We start from the raw sequence: 17,375 nt of genomic DNA, 5'->3' as shown, positions 1-17,375 counted from the left end.
CTGCCTCTGGACAGACCAGGCTAGCGAGGGCCACCTCGCTTCCCACTTTTTTTTAAAATCATATTTGTTAAGCGCCTGTTTGGCGGGCACTGTACTAAGCAGTGGGTTAGATACGAGCTCGTCAGGTTGGACACAATCCTTGTCCCACTTGGGGCTCCAGGTTTTAACCCCCATTTTACAGATGAGGTAACTGAGGCCCAGGGAAGTGAGGTGACTTGCCCAAAGTCCCGCAGCAGACAGGAGCCGGGATTAGAGACCGGATCGGTCTGACTCCCGGGCCCGTCCTCTCTCCACTGGGCCTCGCTGCTTCTCATTTAACTTGTCTGTGCCTCAGTTCCCTCAGCAGCAGTCCTCCTTGAGGGACTGACTTTCCCGCTAAGGGGTGAGGAGGACATTTTTTTTAACCCTTAATTCTACCTTTAGATGGTATCTAAGTCGTCGTAACTTTTTGATAAAAGATGGAACTTTTCATTTTCTTCTTTGGGGACTATTTCATACAGTCCAATCTCGTGTCTACCCAGACGCTTAGTACACTAAAAGCTCTTAATAAGTGCCATAATTATAATTCTTCATAATAATCATGGTATTTAAGTGTTTACTCTATGCCAAGCACTGTATTGAGCGCTGGGGTAGACACGATTATCGGGTCCCACATGGGGCTCACAATCTAAGTAGGGAGGGAGAACCGGCTTTGAATCCCCATTTTGCAGATGAGGGAACTGAGGCACAAAGAAGTTAAGCCACTTGCCCGAGGTCACACAGCAAGCACGTGGCAGAGCCGGGATTAGAACTCAGGTCCGCCGCCTCCGTGGCCCGTGCTCTTTCCACTAGGCCACGCTGCTTCCCACTGCGTGCGTGACAGATGTTTAACCTTAGGTTTGGTGTAGTTTTTCCCCAGCGTTTTCCTCTGGGATGTAACATCCCATGATTTTTGTCTTAGCCGAATGAAAAGGAGGGATTTTTTTTTCCCCCCTTTTCGGCTATTCGCCGAGGGAAAGTTTGACGCTGGAGTGGACGATGGGAAAGAGAAATATACCATGTCTCCTCTCTGGTTTGAAAAAAAGCCGTGAGCAGATCCCATCGCGGAAGGGAAGGGCGTGGTCTCCCGGGTCGAGCACGTGCCTGGAAGTCAAGTGATCTGGGATGGAGCCTCAGCTGTGCCATTGGTCTTCTGGGTATCCTCGGACCATTCACTCAACCTCTTTGACCCTCGGTTTCCTTCTCTGTAAAGTGGGAATGAGATGGTGAGCCCCCGCGTGGGGCAGGGACTGTGCCTCATCGCGTAACTTTGCGTCCGCCCCAGTGCGTAGCACATAGTAAGTGTGCTTGTTGCCCACCTGGGGAATCCTGCAAGGGCCCGTCAAAGGTGCACCAGTTACAGAGCCAGTCGTCCTTCGGGCTAGGATGTACACTTCTTTGGACCTGAACATCTACTTGGAGAGCTGCTGGGAAGATGGGGGCATCCTCAGATTGCAAACCTCTGAGGAAAAAGCTAGCTAAGGCCTGTTCATTAAGGGAGAGGGAAATGCCCCCGTGAGATTTCTAGGCACTTTTCTCTTTCCACCAACTCCCATGCTCCTTTCCCGGATTGAGGTTCAGTTAACGTGTTCATCTCCTCACTCCTAAAATAATTTGATTCTGAGAGGTTGCCGCTGCCCCGTGAAGGTGGTAACGAGAAAGGAAGGATTAAATGACCACAGCTTCCCGACAGCTTTAACGTCCAGCCTGTCTTAGAGGGGAAGAGTCGACGAGACTCCGTCCTATTGCTCCGACTGTGGGTGGAGGAAGAACTGCTGGCCCCTCACCTCCGCATCCAACAGAAACTCCTTACCATTGGCCTTACCTTGCCCCCTCCTACCTCGCCTCGCTACTCTCCTGCTACAGCCAGCCCTCACACTTCGCTCCTCTAACTTTTAACCTCACTGTAGCCCGATCTCGTCCGTCGCACCGCCGACTCTCGCCCCCGACCTGCCTCTACGCCCCTCCTCCTCGTATCTGTCAGACGATTTCTCTCCGCTCCTTCAGAGCCTTACTGAAGGCACGTCTCCTCCAAGAGGCCTTCCCCGCCCAAGCCCCCTTTGCCTTTTCTTCAGCTCCCTTCTGCGTCGCCCTGACTTGCTCCCTTTATTCATCCCCCTTCCCAGCCACTTGGGTACATAATTCACTTGTATTAATGTCTCTCTCCCCCTCTAGACCGTAAGCTCGTTGTGGGCAGGGAATGCATCGGTCGTTTACATTGTACTCTCCCACACCCTTAGCACTGTGCTCTGCACACAGTAAGCGCTCAGTAAATTCAGCTGACAGACTAAGCAACCCAGGCGGAATCCCCTTTAGAAAGAGGAGCCGGTTTAATGCCACCTGGTTTTTTTTTAGGAAATAATGGGATAACACTTCCAGGGCCTTAGCTTGAGGCAATTAAAAAAAAAAAATGAAATCGTGTGGACGGTCGTTCTTTCCCGGTGATCAGATAACATCGACTGTAACTTTGCAAAAGACTCAGGGAAGCTGGAAGAAGCAGAACACCAATTTCTCCGTCACCGTCCTCCAGAATTAGACATCGGAGTGTAGTTGGTGAAGGTGGGCGTATTCGGAGTCTCAGGGCGAGTCATCGGCAGAGTGTCTTAGAATGGATCTCCTAAACTCTCGCTTAATCTAACTGAGCAATCCGTCCTGCCTCTCACCAGCTGCACCCCTCCTTATCTTTGTCTAAAGCAAGATCATTCCTCTCTTACCTGCCGAGATGTAAGTGGCTCTGTGGCTCAAAAGGATAAAAGTTGCCAAACGGTGGTAGTCATCCAAGAAGCCCTGGATGCAATACGTAATTGCTTGGATATGTTCCCAGCTCGGCACAGACACCAAAAAACATGGTCAGTGAAAGTGGTAGTCATTGTTGTTATGCAGTGTTGGCACAACTAAGGTGAAAGGCAGTCCCGAGCCAGGAGCATATAAAAGAGGAAAAAAGAATCGTCGTCCCCACCACCCTTCCCTGCCCCCGACCCCACCATCACACTCATATACACACACATCTCTTTATTCTCGTTTCTACTCTCTTCTCCCTTTTTCTCCCCGCATTTTCTGCTTCTCCCACTCACCTCCCCTTCGCCTTCTGGGGCCAAGAGATGCTCAGAAAGTGGTGGAGTGCCCCCCTCCAACCTCCCCGCGGCAGATCTGAGCTCTTGACCCTCGGGTGGGGTTACGTGTCGTTCACAAGACGGCAATCGGCCTTCGCTTTGGATCCACTGAAAATCGGAGAGCTGACCAGTGTGGGAAAATACTGTTGTCCACTTCTGTTTGAGTGAGAACCTAAGAGATTCTGCGTTATAGAGAAATATAGCTGTAAGTCTAAGGAGTGCGATGCTCTGATATCTATTGTGCCGTGTGGTCTTGATTTGGTAACGCTGATCTTGGCTGTAGTAGTGGCTTTTTATTCACGTAGTCCATCCTGGACCTGATGAAGCTGGTGAGGTTTTAAAACTAAGTGCTGTGGATGTGCTTTATTAACCGGTGATTAATACCAGGTAACTCACGGTTCTCAGTCATTTTTCTGGGTCCCGATATATGCTACGTGTTTGACGAAGCGAGTTCGTTTTCGTGTTTGAGGAAAAGCGAAAGTCGCTCTGGGGTACCACAGTACCGGCTAGAAATCTGGTTTTATATCTTTCTCTGGGCTTAGTCATTTTTCTTACGTGAGAGGAGGTGTCATTGCAGTAACCGTGCCCAGTGCGGAACGAGTGACGTTTCAGTCCGCCGGGTTCTTCTTACCTTATCAAAAGCCCACTTGGGTGTGATAAAGTTAGACCCATCATGGTTTGGTGATGGTGCTTTGGATTATGTCAAGGTGTGGAAGATTAAACGTTTCGTGGCACGGGTGGCAACAGAGATCAGTTAGCAGCTGGATCTTCCACCCGATCAACTTGCCTAACGGCCTCCTCCTCGAGGAAATAGACAAGCTCTGTGAAGGAAAGTAACAGTGATGATGACTGTGTCAGCCACTGTACTGATCGCTGGGGTGGATATAAGCAGATCGGGCTGGACGGGGTCCCTGCCCCGCGAGGGGCCGACAGTCTTAACCCCCATTAACTGAGGCCCAGAGAAGTGACTTGCCCAAGGCCACACGGCAGACACGTGGCGGAGCCGGGATTAGAACCCATGACCTTCTGACTCCCAGCTGCGTGCTCTGTTCACTCTACTGTGCTGTTTTCCTATAATAAAGAGGTTACATACATGATAAAACCTCATCGAAACAGAGCGTCCCGGTCCGGACCGAGCCACCGGCAGAGGCCGGAAGCCAAGGCGGGCCTTGAAGGGATCTGCCCCTGGGTGCACTGGCGGGCGGGCTGGAAGGCCGGGAGAAGCCTCCCCGAGTCACCTCGAGAGGCCCGCTGAACCCGGGCTTCCTCGTTAGGCACGTGACCCAGCAGCAGGTATGCCCTGCAGATAATAATAATAATTATGGCATCTGTTAAGCGCTTAACTGTGTGCCAGGCACTGCACTAAGCGCTGAGGTGGATACAGGCAGATCGGGTTGGACGCACGTGGTGCTCACAGTCTCAGTCCCCATTTTACAGATGAGGTAACGGAGGCCAGAGAAGTTAAGTGACTTGCCTAAAGGCACACAGCTGACGTGTGGCAGGGTGGGGATTAGAACCCCCGACCTCTGACTCCCAAGCCCGGGCTCTTTCCACTGAGCCGCGCTGCCGTCAGTTGGCAACCGACTTTCAGAAAATGTGACAGGTTCACGGGCCGTCGTCGCCACGGGCGGAAACCCCTCTACAGACGGGGCCCGGTTGCCGACCTGTCAGCCAAGAGAAATCAGGAGCGTTTGAAGCAGACGTATCAGCCGAGACGTGTTAGTGCTGACGATAATGATTGTATTTATGAAGCGCTTACTCTGTATCAGGCGCTGGTCTGAGCACTGGGGACACGGTCCCTGTTCCACATGGGGCAGACGGTCTTAATCTCCGTTTTACTGATGAGGTAACTGAGGCACAGAGCAGTGAAGCGACTTGCCCGAGGTCACACAGCAGGCAAGTGGCGAAGCTGGTATTAGAATCCAGAATCACGGTCCATGCGCTCGGCCGTGCCGCCGTGATTGCTGACGGAAAATCTGAGGTATTTTAAGTCGGATTTGCAATAGCAGTGGTATCTGCTAAGCGCTTACCGTGGGCCAAGCTCTTTGCATCCTTTTATAAAAGCGCTCTCTCGCTTTAGCGAAGGATCCAGCATATGAATGGATCGAAGCTCCGAAATGCTTTATTCACTTAAAATGTCTCATTGCGAGCATTTTCCAGTTAATTTAATTTCTGATTACATCTCAGTACTACTCAGAACCTGAACACCAAATCACGATAGTGGAGTTAGTGAAGTATGCACTTTGCTAGGCAGTGGAGTAGGTATAAGATGATCAGTTGGGACGCAGTCCCCCTCCCACGTAGAGCTCGCAGGTTAAGTGGGAGGAAGAATAGGTTTTGAACCCCCATTTTACAGGTGACAACTGTCGAGGTAAAATACGTCTTGCACTTAAGAATCCTTTCCATGTAGCATATGGATTTTTAGGACTGTACCTTATAACACGATCTCCACCTGTTCCACGCCCGCCGCATCTTTTTATTTTCCTTTTTCAAATTCTAATTAAAGTCTCTCCCTCTCCCCCCCCCCACAGAATAAAATTACTTCTGAAAAAATTAAGGGCATTTTAACTGGGAAAATAGTAAGCAGAAAGTCAGCCTGTGAATCAGTCACTCGTATTTATTCGTCGTAATTCCGCCACGGTAAACAACCTCCACAGGATTACTCAAATGGGTGGTTAGGACCTTTATATATGCCGTGACAAGTATCTATAGGGTCATCAGTAAAATTAGAGTGTAATTTAGCGTGTGATGGCTAGGACTCTTTTTTTCCCAAATGCATCGAAATACTTTTTTGTGAGGGGGTTCTCCTCACCGTTCTCTGAAGAGACCCCTTGGGTCACTGGCCACCACGGTCAGTTTTACTCGTCTCTCCTAAGTATTCTTGTTCTTAACTCCAAGTGTAGAAGCCCTCTCCCCAAATGCAAAGTACGAAGATGGCAGGAATAATAATAGTAATAACTGTGCTGTGGAAGCCCTTATGCGCTAAGCCCCGTACTAAGTGCTGGGGTAGATAGAGGGGCATTCGGGCCGGTCACAGTCTCTGCCCCTACCAGCGTTTACCTTGGAAGTATGTGGTGGCCCAGCCTGGCCGATGTGAGAAGAAACCCAGATCAATCGGTCGTATTTATTAATCACTGTGTGCAAAGCACTGTGCTGAAGGCCTGGGAGAGTACAACACAACAATATAACAGACACATTCCCTGCCCACTATCTATTATGGTATTTGTTAAATGCTTACTATGTGCCAAGCACTGGGGTAGATAAAGGGTAATCAGGTTGTTCCACACGGGGCTAACAGTTTTCATCCCCCGTTTTCCATTCATTCCTTCATTCAGTAGTATTTACTAAGCGCTTACTACGTGCAGAGCACTGTACTAAGCGCTTGGAATTACAGATCGGTAACAGAGACAGTCCCTGCCCTTTGACGGGCCTACGGTCTAATCGGGGGAGACGGACAGACGAGAACGATGGCAATAAATAGAATCCGGGGGAAGAACGTGTTAAAACAGTAGCAAATAAATAGAGTCAGGGTGATGTACAGCTCGGACTTTCCAGACGAGGTAACTGAGGCCCAGAGAAGTGAAGCGGCTTGCCCACGGTCGCACAGCAGACGAGTGGCGGAGCCGGGATTAGAACCCACATCCTCCGACTCGCAAGCCCCTGCTCTCTCCATTGAGCCACGCCGCTTCTCAAGGAGGTTACAGTCTAGAGGAGGGGGAACGCAGCAGTTAAAATCGATCAGTGGTATTGGTTTAGCGCCTACTCCGTGTGGAGCACTGTACCGAGCACTGGCGAGAGTACGATAGAGAAGCAGCGTGGCTCAGTGGAAAGAGCCCGGGCTTGGGAGTCAGAGGTCATGAGTTCGAATGCCGGCTCTGCCCCTCGTCAGCCGGGTGACTGTGGGCAAGTCACTTCACTTCTCTGGGCCTCGGTTCCCTCATCTGGAAAATGGGGATTAACTGTGAGCCTCCTGTATCTCCCCCAGCGCTTGGAACGGTGCTCTGCACAGAGTAAGCGCTTAACAGATACCAACGTTATCATTATTATTATTATTGTTACAATTCAGTAGAACTGCAGCAACCTTCCCTGCCCTTAATGAGAACAGAGCCTCCTCTGTTGTTTCCATTTGACATCTGCAAATCCAGTCTGTATTCCCCGTATCTTCGAAAGCCGGGCAAGTCCACCCCCGACGCGGGCGACTCGTCGGCCGCGTCCGTGCTTCACTAACTTCGGCCCGGCGGGCGATGGGAGCGAGCTTGGCGTCCGAGAGCCGTACTAATCTCTGTGCTTCCCTTTCGAACCGTCCGGTACAGGAAGCGAGCAGCTGCAAAGCATCTAATAGAACGCTATTACCACCAGTTAACCGAGGGCTGTGGAAATGAGGTCTGCACGAATGAGTTTTGTGCTTCCTGCCCGACTTTCCTTCGTTTGGATAACAATGCAGCAGCCGTTAAGGCCCTGGAGCTTTATAAGATTAACGCAAAACTCTGCGATCCTCATCCCTCCAAGAAAGGGGCTAGCTCGGCTTACCTGGAAACCAACTCCCAAGGCACCCCGAACAAGTCCTGCCCCGAGAGGAGAATGAATCGGAAGGAAGCCCACGGCCCTAGAGATGACTTCAAAGGTGAGGCCTTTGCGCGCCCATTTTCGTTCCGCCGTCCGCTCTGCGGTGGGGAGGGGCGGCTGCACGCGGAAGTCTCCCGGCCTGGACTCGGGGTCACCCCCGGGAAGAGAGGCTTCGGGCTTTGGCCTCCACGTCGGTCTGATTTTCTCCAAGCTGCGTCGCTTGTAATTTATCGTTCTGCCGTCTTCCGGTCCTAGGGTTTACTGTGTTATTCGACCCCCACCTCGCCTAATAATTCATTCGGTGGTATTTTCCGAGCGCTTACTGTGTGCAGAGCACTGTACTAAGCGCTCGGAATGGACAGTTCGGCAACGGAGAGAGACCCCCCCTGCCCAGCGACGGGCTCACGGTCTGAACGGGGGAGACGGGGAGCAAAGCCAAATAGAACAAAACGAAAACAAGACACCGTAATCGCGATAAATAGAATCAAGGGGATGTACACCTCATTAACCAAATAAATAGGGTAATAAATAATATATACGAATGATTTGTCCAAGGTCACACGGCAGACGCATTTGACGGAGCCGGGACTAGAACCCAGTCCTTCTGGTTCCCGGGCCCGTGCTGTATAATAATAATAATGTTGGTATCTGTCAAGCGCTCACTATGTGCCGAGCACCGTTCTAAGCGCCGGGGTAGACACGGGAATCGGGTCGTCCCACGTGGGGCTCACGGTCTTAATCCCCATTTTACAGATGAGGGAACTGAGGCGCGGAGAAGTGAAGTGACTCGCCCAGGGTCACCCAGCAGACAAGTGGCAGAGCCGGGATTCGAACCCATGACCTCTGACTCCGAAGCCCGTGCTCTTTCCACTGAGCCACGCTGCTTTACCCAGTAAGCCACGCCGCTTGCAGATGTATGTTGGTGCTTGAGACGGAGACCTGTGGATAACTTACCTGGCAACCTCGGGGGAACCTGTCCTCCCTGCACACACTAATAATAATAATAATTATGGTATTTGTTAAGCACTTACTATGTGCCAGACACTGTAGTTAGCTCTGGGGCAGATACAAGCAGTCGGGTTGAATGCAGTCCTTGGTCCCACGTGGGGCTCACAGTCTCGAGCCCCATTTTACAGATGAGGTAACAGGCCCAGAGAAGTGAAGTGACCTGCCCGGGGTCACACAGCAGACAGGTGGCGGAGCCGGGATTAGAACCATGACCTTCGACTCCCGGGCCTTAACACTAGGCAATCCTGCTTCCCTGATCTCTGTTCCTCACCTGAGGGGTCTCAGAAGCTGGTAGAGCTAAAAACAGATCCAAGTATGTCGTTTCCTTTATTTGGATTTGCAATGGATGAGACGTCACAGTAATTTCTGGTATCCGTGCCCGTTCGGTCCAGTTACGGGGAGGAGGTTAAATGAATTGGAGTTCGGGATTTATGTCTCTGTGGTTTGCATTTCCAGCATCAACTGGGATGCGGGATGCCCTTTGATGTATGAAGACGTGAGCCCCACGTGAACGGGGACTGTGGTCCACCGGATAAACCCGAACCGCCCTCACACTGGAGCGGTGCTTGGCACATCAGCGAGTGCTTCACGAGTGCCATAATTATTATAGTGACGGCCACCTACGCTATTATCATTAATATCGGTATAGGTCTTGGTATTACTACGGTTAAATGCTCCCCAAGGCCTAAACGTTGGGGAGATTCTGTGGAAGTCAGTTCTGTTCGGGTCTAAACGAGGGAGGACGGGCACCGTGCTGAGAGAACCGCGCCCAGCGCGAACCGATGTCAGCGGCTAAGCGGCGCTGGGCCGAGGGGCTCGTCTCCAGGCGCCTTACGAAATGGGGCCCGACCGGCCTCGGGCAGTTCGGCCATCCATCTCGGAGTGAAATCCGTGCGTGACGGCTCTGGCCTCCGACGGCCAAGGGAAGGGACGGGAGAAGGTTGAACTCCGGGGCGGGCGGGCGGGGGCAAGGCCAGCTGCTCTTCAGCCAGAGCCCGGTGAGCCGTCGTCCCTCCAAGGCCCGCGGGGCCGCCCGTTTCCCCCGGCCCGTCGGGAGATGTGTCGTGCAGCCCGAGCCTCTAGGAGAACAGGATCGGGAGCTTCGGGAAAAAGATGAACCGAAAGCACTCGAGACAGATGTCACCGCGATTGTGTTCGTAACTACTTAGGTAAGGTCGGAAGAAAAACGGGGCGAAGGGTGGCTGAGAGAGAGGCGGCGACAGCGGAGGCGTGTTATTTCGAGCGGCGGAAATTAGCCGTGCGCGTGGCACGTGGCGTTCCCGCGTGAGGTGGCAAGCGGGACCGCCAGAAGGGGTGACGTCTCGAACCGGGGCGGCCAAGCCTCCGGAACCAGGAGCCGCCCAACCCAGACCTCGTGGGGCGCGGGCGGCTGGGTTCATTCGCTAAGTCGTAGCTGTTGAGCGCCTACTCCGTGCGGGGCACCGTACGGATCACACGGAAAGTACAGTTCAGCAACAGAGAGAGACGATCCCGCCACTCCGGCCGACCCCTAGACGGTTCCGGGCGTCCCTCCCAACCCGGGCGAAGGACGGACCGGCGGCCGCTGGGCCCACCGCCTCGCGAGAGGAGCCAGAAGCCGTGGGCGAGCTGCGCCCCAGGGAAGATGCCAGGGCCACCCCCGTCACGGGACACGGTCGAGGGAACGGCCTTGAAGACGCGACGCGGAGGCGGTGGCTCTGCCGAGCGGAACGGTCAGGAGGATGAATGGCGGAGGAGCTTAAGCCGGGTTGACTCGTGACGTTCCGGAAAGGGAACCTCCGGGAGGCGACGGCTCGGTCCGCCGGAGGAAACACGGAAAGCGCCCGGCGGGGAAGGGGGCGGCGCTCTCTCGGAGCCACGATTCCGGGAGGAAGAAGGGGCCAGAGCCCACCCTCTGAAATGGCCGAATGCCAGGGCGCCGAGGTCGATGTCCACCGGCGCTCGGTGTCAGAAGGAGCGTAGCCCTCTCCCGCGGCAGTTGGTCCGCGTGCGCAGTGGCGTCGTCACGTGCAAAGGATGGAAGATAATTGCGGTATTTCTTAGACGCCACTTGGTCTCAACCAGTTCGGAGAGGCAGCGTGGCCTAATGGATAGAGCACGGCCCTGGAGTCAAAAGGAACTGGATCTAATCCCGTTCTGCCAGCTGTCTGCCCGTGACCCTGAGCAAGTCATGCAACCTCTGGGCCTCGGTTACCTCGTCCGTAAAATGGGATTAAGACCGTGAGTCCACGTGGGACAGGGAACTGTCCGACCTGATCACCTCGTATCTACTCCGGCACTTAGAACGGTGCCTGGCACACATAGTAAGTGCTACAAATACCAGTAAACAAACCAAAAAACAAAAACCTTGTCCTCGTGTTTCCAGGAGGCACAGTTCGGTTGGTTTGGACACATTTCCTGTGGGCTCACAGTCAAGTAGGAGGGCGAACAAGACATTTAATCCCATTTAACAGATGAAGGAGGCTGAGAAGGCACAGGGAAGTGATTAACGGCCTAAGGACCCTCAGCAGAGCTGGATTAGAAGGCAGGTCCTCTGGCTCCAAGCCCGTGTTCTCTCCGTCAGGCCACGCTGCTTCTCGGGTTCGCACCGGTTTCGAAGTGGGACCCAGGTTGGGGTGGGGATGTGGGAGGGGGCACCGGGGGCTCTTTTCCGTTGATGGGTGAAGCGAGAGAAGAAGAGCGATATCTCTGGATTCACGCTGGGGAGGACCCTGCTCTCTGCAGCCCCAGACTAAGCTCGGCTAGGCCCATTTTCAGTCTAAAAATAGAACAGTAACTGTTGGTGTTTAAGGGCTTACTGTGCTGGGATAGATGCAAGGCTGGCCCACGGAAGCTCACGGGCTTAATCCCCATTTTGCGGTAAGGTAACGGAGGCGCAGAGAGGTTAAGTGGCTTGCCAAGTCACACAGCAGACAAGTGGCATAGGTGGAAACCCGGGGAGAGGGAGAAGGGAAGAAAAGGGGAGCAGGGCTTCAAACCCGCGTGCTCGGACTCCCGAGTCCGTGCTCTTTCCGCCGTGCCACGCGGCTTCTCTGCCTCCTGGCGAGGGGGCCGGCAGGCAAGGGAGGTGACGAAGCAGCATGGTCCAGTGGAAGGAGCCCGGGCCTGGGACTCAGAGGACCTGGGTTCGAATCCTAGCTCCCTCACTTGTCTGCTGTGTGACTTTGAGCAAGTCACGGCACTTCTCCGGGCCTCGGTTACCTGCTCCGTGATACGGGAACTAAGACTTTGAGCCCTTTATGGGACAGGGACCGTGTCCAACCTGATTACCTTGTAGTGTTTTACCCCAGTGCTTACTACAGTGCCTGGCACAGAGCGAGGGCCTTATATACCGTATTTTAATTTTGCATTTTTTTTTTTTTTATAACGCCTAGGTCCCGGACCTTGGGTTTTTCCCGGTTCGAAACCCTAAGGCCATTTCTCAGTTTCCAATAAGAGAAGCCCCGATGTGATGTGTGGGCCGTTTTGTTTTTTTCTAAACGTAAATGATCATTCCCCCCCCCTTCTCTCACTCATGCCCGCAGACAGTTTCCTAATGAGCAACGTGAATGCAGCCAGTTCACCAGCATCTCACCTTTGCTGGGCGGTACGTGCGAGAAGGATTTCGAGTCCGCTCATTTTCATTTTCTTTGCCCCAGGGCCTAGTTCCGTGCGCGGTCGGGGATCATCTTCTCCCTGACTTCTTTTCTTGGAAAGAACAGACCCGTCGAGATCATCCTGAAATTTGGATCTTACCAGTCAGTGCTGGTTCTTGGGCAAGGGGAGAGGAAATGTTATTGTGCAGCTCAACCCGCACCTCTGGCTGTGACCACAGAAGAATGGTTAATAAAACAAACATTTGGGGAGGGCCTCTTCCAGAACTCCAGAAAAGAGCTCTTCGGGGCACTTTTAAGGGAAGCCTTTCCCGAAGCACAACGGTTTAAACACGGGAAACAACGCGCTTATTTTTAAGGCCTTTCAGGCATCCTCAGAGGGTTCTGACTTCAAAACGAAAGGGCAGCCTGAAACCTTGATAAGTAAAGTTCCACGACCCCTCTAAGTCGCGTGTTCGGAGTGCCATCTGCGGAGCCCTAGCAGAGAGGCTGTCTCTAGACCAGTCGAAATGCCTGCTAGGACAAGTATTTTTCGGTCATTTTCAAAGTCACCCAAATCAAAGATGAATGAATTCTCACGGTTGCGGTGCTGTACGAATGGATCGTCTCGTGGAAGCCAGCAGTTATGTAGACGTGGCTCGTCGTGGGTAGGAATGCGTCTGTGGTTATATCGTACTCTCCCAAGCGCTTAGTACAGTGCTTTGCACGCAGTAGGCGCTCCGTAAATATGTTTGAGTGAATGAATGTGGGGCGTGGACTGTGATTATCTCGTATCTACCCCAGTGCTTTGGACAGTGCTTGGCCCGTAGTGCTTAGCAAATAGCATTTTTTTAAGAAAGTTAAGGGAGCACGTACATGACAGGTGAGAGGGATGACAAAATGAGAGAGACCCGAGGCTCTATAACCGCCACCGAACCAAGAAATTTTACACACGTTAGACGGGCTTGTAGAGGATAACTCGACCCCTCCGAAGAGTGAAATTGGCCCCGTCTAATTACAGACAAGGAGGGAGTCTTGAAGGAGGAGGAAGTGACGGTTCTACAGTTTCACTAAAAACTCTACCTTCAAGGGCTTAAGAAACGCAGAAATCTTTTCAGCGTTCAAAGATAAGCTAGTCGCCGCACTAATAATACGAATAGAATCACTTAGATGCTTTCTGCGTGCCGGACCACGGGGGTAGATATGAAGTAGATTGGACACGGTCCACGTGGGACTCATAAGCAAAGAAGGGGAGATAGCAGTTGTTTCATCTGTATTTCGAAGGTGAGGAAAAAGGTCCAGAGAGGTTAAGCAGCTTGCCCAGGATCACGCAGCGGGTCAGCGGCAGAGCTGGAATCGGAACCCAGGTCCCCTGACTCCCGGTCCCGGGCACTCTGCACCACGCCGTGAAGTCACCCCGTGGCCGCAAGTGCTTGGACCCTCCACCCCGGGGAAGCCCGGGCTCTTTCCCAAGCTCTCCCCCAACACCGAAGAGATGCCACGGTATGTCAAAGTTAACATCGTCCTCCCGAAGCAAAGCGGAAGATCAACTCTTGACAACCGCCGAGACGTCTCATCGCCCTCCGCTGCCAGCGGGATCCTAGCCGGAGCTGCCGCTGAAGAATATCGGCACCCGAAGAGTCCCCGGAGTCACCACGCCGGTCCGGATCCCAGCGCCGGCCGGCGAACCCGATCTCCGCGGTATGTGAAATATGGGGAAAACGCCGGGAGCGGCTCCCGGATCCGACGGAAATATTCAGCGCCATCGGTGGATCCTGGAAGTTATTTGTTATCGCCTGTGTGTGGATGCCTCCCAAGCCTACCTCACGAGCCCCGCCTCGGAGCCGGTCTTCCGTTCTCGCACATCCCCCTGCCGCCAGTCAACCTCCCCGTGGCCGACTGGCTGACGTCTTAATTCAATCAGTCCGTCAGTGGAGTTCCTCGAGCTCTTCCTGGGTGCAGAGCATTGGACTGAGGGCTTGGGAGACTTGGATAGACACAGCCCTCGCCCCACAAGGAGTTCACAGTCTACGGACAAAAACCAGTTTTTTGGTCCTTCCCCCTAAGCCGTGTCCTCCTCCTTCCTTCGTCGTCACGGTCAATAATCGTGACCTATCTCAAAGGTCGTTTTTAACTCATTTCCTTTTCCACGAATCTGTCTGGCCACGACGATTCCCAAGTCCACCCTTTCCTGTCCACCGTTCCAGCCACCACCCCGCCCGGAGCCCTCATCGTCTCTTGGCCGGATTTCCGAATCCTCCTCCTCCCTTAGCCCCCCGCCTCCGGTGTCCCCCCCCCATTTTCTTCTCTCCCGCACTGTGCGCGGCCTCATCTCGGTGAAACGCCCATCGGAATCTGTCTCTCCCCGCCTCAGGGACCTCCTGGTGCTCCCCGTTCCTGTCCACTCAGAATCGCGACTGTTGGCTTGAAGACCGTCAGCTACCGCTCACGCCCTCTCCCTCCCCACCCCTCCTGCTCCACTCTTTATCTGTGCATTTCACTCACTTTTCGCTCACCGGTGGCGGGCTCAAAACTTCCTTCGGCGGAGGTTACGGGCTGCTTTTACCCATCCGTGCATTCAGTGAGAGCGAGAAGAAATGTTAGTATCGCGATCGTTTGGACCGTTGACTTGCCGCCAAGATGACGGAGAGTCCTTCCGCTCCCACAGTGAATGTTTTTACTCTGTGATTTGGTTAGCGCGCTTTTGGGGAAATCAGGTAATAATTTCTCCCCAGCGCAAGCCTGTGGAGCTCAGCGAAGCCCGGTATCGAAAGAAATAGCGTCAGAGCCCGTGATACCCCATCTCAAGTTCCTCTCTCAACACCAGGTTGCGCAGCAGGCGTAGAAGAGAAATGAGCGCGCGTCGGGATCACCCGACGAGCCCGGTTTGGATCGCAGATGAGGAAAGTTAGAGGGTCTGAAGGCGGAGGGCGGTGTGACGGGTTTGAGGAGAGAAGCCGGGCCGGAGGTGGAAGAGTCGAGGGCGAGATGCGTGAAGAAGCAGCTTCCTCTTTGAGACAGGTGGGAGCAGAGGTACGGGGAGAAGGGAGGGGAAAGAGTAGAGAGCAGTGTGGCCTAGTGGCCAGAGCACGGGCCTGAGAGTCAGAGGCGTGGGGGTCATGGGTTCGAATGCCGGCTCTGCCGCTTGTCAACGGCGGTGACCCCCGGGCGAGTCACCTCGCTTCTCCGTGCCTCAGTTAGCCCATCTGTAACAATGGGGATTAACTGTGAGCCTCACGTGGGACGACCCGCTCACCCTGCATCTCCCCCGGCGCTCAGGACCGTGTTCTGCACGGAGGGAGCGCTTAACAAATACCAACATCGTCATCATTATCTTATCATCATTAATCCCGGCTCCGCCACTTGGCTGCTGTGTGACCTTGGCAAGTCATTTCACTTCTCTGGGCCTCAGTTACCTCCTCTGTAAAATGGGGATTAAGACTCTGAGCCCCATGTAGGGCAACCGAATTACCTTGAATACAGCGCAGCGCTTAGAACCGTGCTTGGCGCAAAGTGGGCACTTAAATGCGGTTAATATCATCATTCTTATTGTTCGCATAACGTCTCAGGAGTTCAGTTACCTCATCTGTAAAACGGGGATTTAAGAGTGTGAGCCCCATGTGGGACAGGGACTGTGTCCAACCCCAGTAACTTGTATCCACCCCGGCGCTTAGAACAGTGCCTGGCACACAGTAAGCGCTTAGCAAGCACCGTAATTACGAGAAGCAGCCGTGGCTCAGCGGAAGGAGGCCCGGCTTGGGAGTCAGAGGTCGCGGGTTCTAATCCCGGCTCCGCCGCTTGTCAGCTGGGTGACCGTGGGCGAGTCGCTTCACTTCTCTGGGCCTCAGTTACCTCGTCTGTAAAATGGGGACGAAGACTGTGAGCCCCATGTGGGGCCACCTCATCACCCTGAATCCCCCCCCCCTCCCCCCAGGGCTTAGAACGGCGTGGCTCAGTGGAAAGAGCACGGGCTTGGGAGTCAGAGGTCATGGGTTCGAATCCCGGCTCGGCCACTTGTCCGCTGGGTGACTTCGGGCGGGTCGCTTCACTTCTCGGTGCCTCGGTTACCTCGTCTGTAAAACGGGGATGAAGACCGTGAGCCCCACGTGGGACGACCCGATTCCCCCGTGTCTACCCCAGCGCTCAGAACGGTGCTCGGCACATAGTAAGCGCTTAACGGATACCAACATTATCATAACCTAGCACAAAGTAAGCGCTTAACAAATACCTTCATTACTATTGTCAGAAGGAAGACACACCTCCTTCTGAAGAGCACGGCCCGGAATGCGGAATCGGGACTTTTCAAATGACATAACAAACGTTCGTCGCAGCTTCTCAGATTGTGCCTACGGTGCCTTCCAGATCAGGGAGGAAAACTCCTCCTTCCGCCCCCTTTCCCGCCGAATCTCATCCCCTTCGCAATTGAACGGCGCTTTCCATATCGTAATTAGGCGTTTTTGAGATCCAGCCAGTCTAAGCCACCCAGCCTTTCAGCTGATCCCGGCGGTCGTGCCTCTTCTGAAGTGGTTTCCGCCTGGTAATGGCCCTGATGTCGTTCGTTCAGTGCATATCTTGGCAGGCCCGAAACGTCACCGCCGGAGAAGCAGCCCGGCCTAGTGGCTGGAGCGCAGGCCTGGGAGTCGGAAGGACCTGGGTTCTAATGGCTCCCCCGCTTGTCCGTTGTGTGACTTTGGGCAGGTCACTTTCTCTGTGCCTCAGTTCCCTCATCTGTAAAACGGGGATTAAGACTGCGAACCTCACGGCAGACAGCCCCATCACCTTGTATCTCCCCCAGCGCTTAGAACGGCGCTCGGCGCATAGTAGGCGCTTGACAAGTACCAACGTTGTTATTATTATTGCGACCCCGGGTGGGCCGTGGATTGTGTCCGACCTGATTAGCTTCTAGCTGCCCCAGCACGTGATACGGTGCCTGTCACGCAGTAAGTGCTTGACAGATATCCTTTTTTTTAAAAAAAAAAGACATACCCCTGTCTGACCCTACCTCCTGCCCGGAACTTCCTCTGCCCTCATGTCTGCCAAACCACTCTTCCCCCCGCCCTGAAAAGCCCTCCTGAAAAGCGTCCCCCACAGGCAGCAC

General features: G+C 53.7%; 1 protein-coding gene across 2 annotated transcripts in view; it reads left to right on the top strand.

The window, feature by feature from the left end:
• The window catches only part of UBE3A (ubiquitin protein ligase E3A), an 80,108-nt gene that overhangs the window by 34,516 nt on the left and 28,217 nt on the right, over positions 1-17,375 (top strand). For both annotated transcript variants that reach the window (XM_029083015.2, XM_029083016.2), the window contains exon 5: positions 7,445-7,755. In XM_029083015.2, the coding sequence (XP_028938848.1) occupies positions 7,445-7,755 (311 nt within the window). The remainder of the gene's footprint in view (positions 1-7,444; positions 7,756-17,375) is intronic.

Source organism: Ornithorhynchus anatinus, chromosome 18, assembly GCF_004115215.2.
Source record: "Ornithorhynchus anatinus isolate Pmale09 chromosome 18, mOrnAna1.pri.v4, whole genome shotgun sequence".
NCBI lineage: Eukaryota > Metazoa > Chordata > Mammalia > Monotremata > Ornithorhynchidae > Ornithorhynchus > Ornithorhynchus anatinus.
Note: the sequence above shows the minus strand (reverse complement) of the source record. Positions and strands in the feature narration are given on the sequence as shown.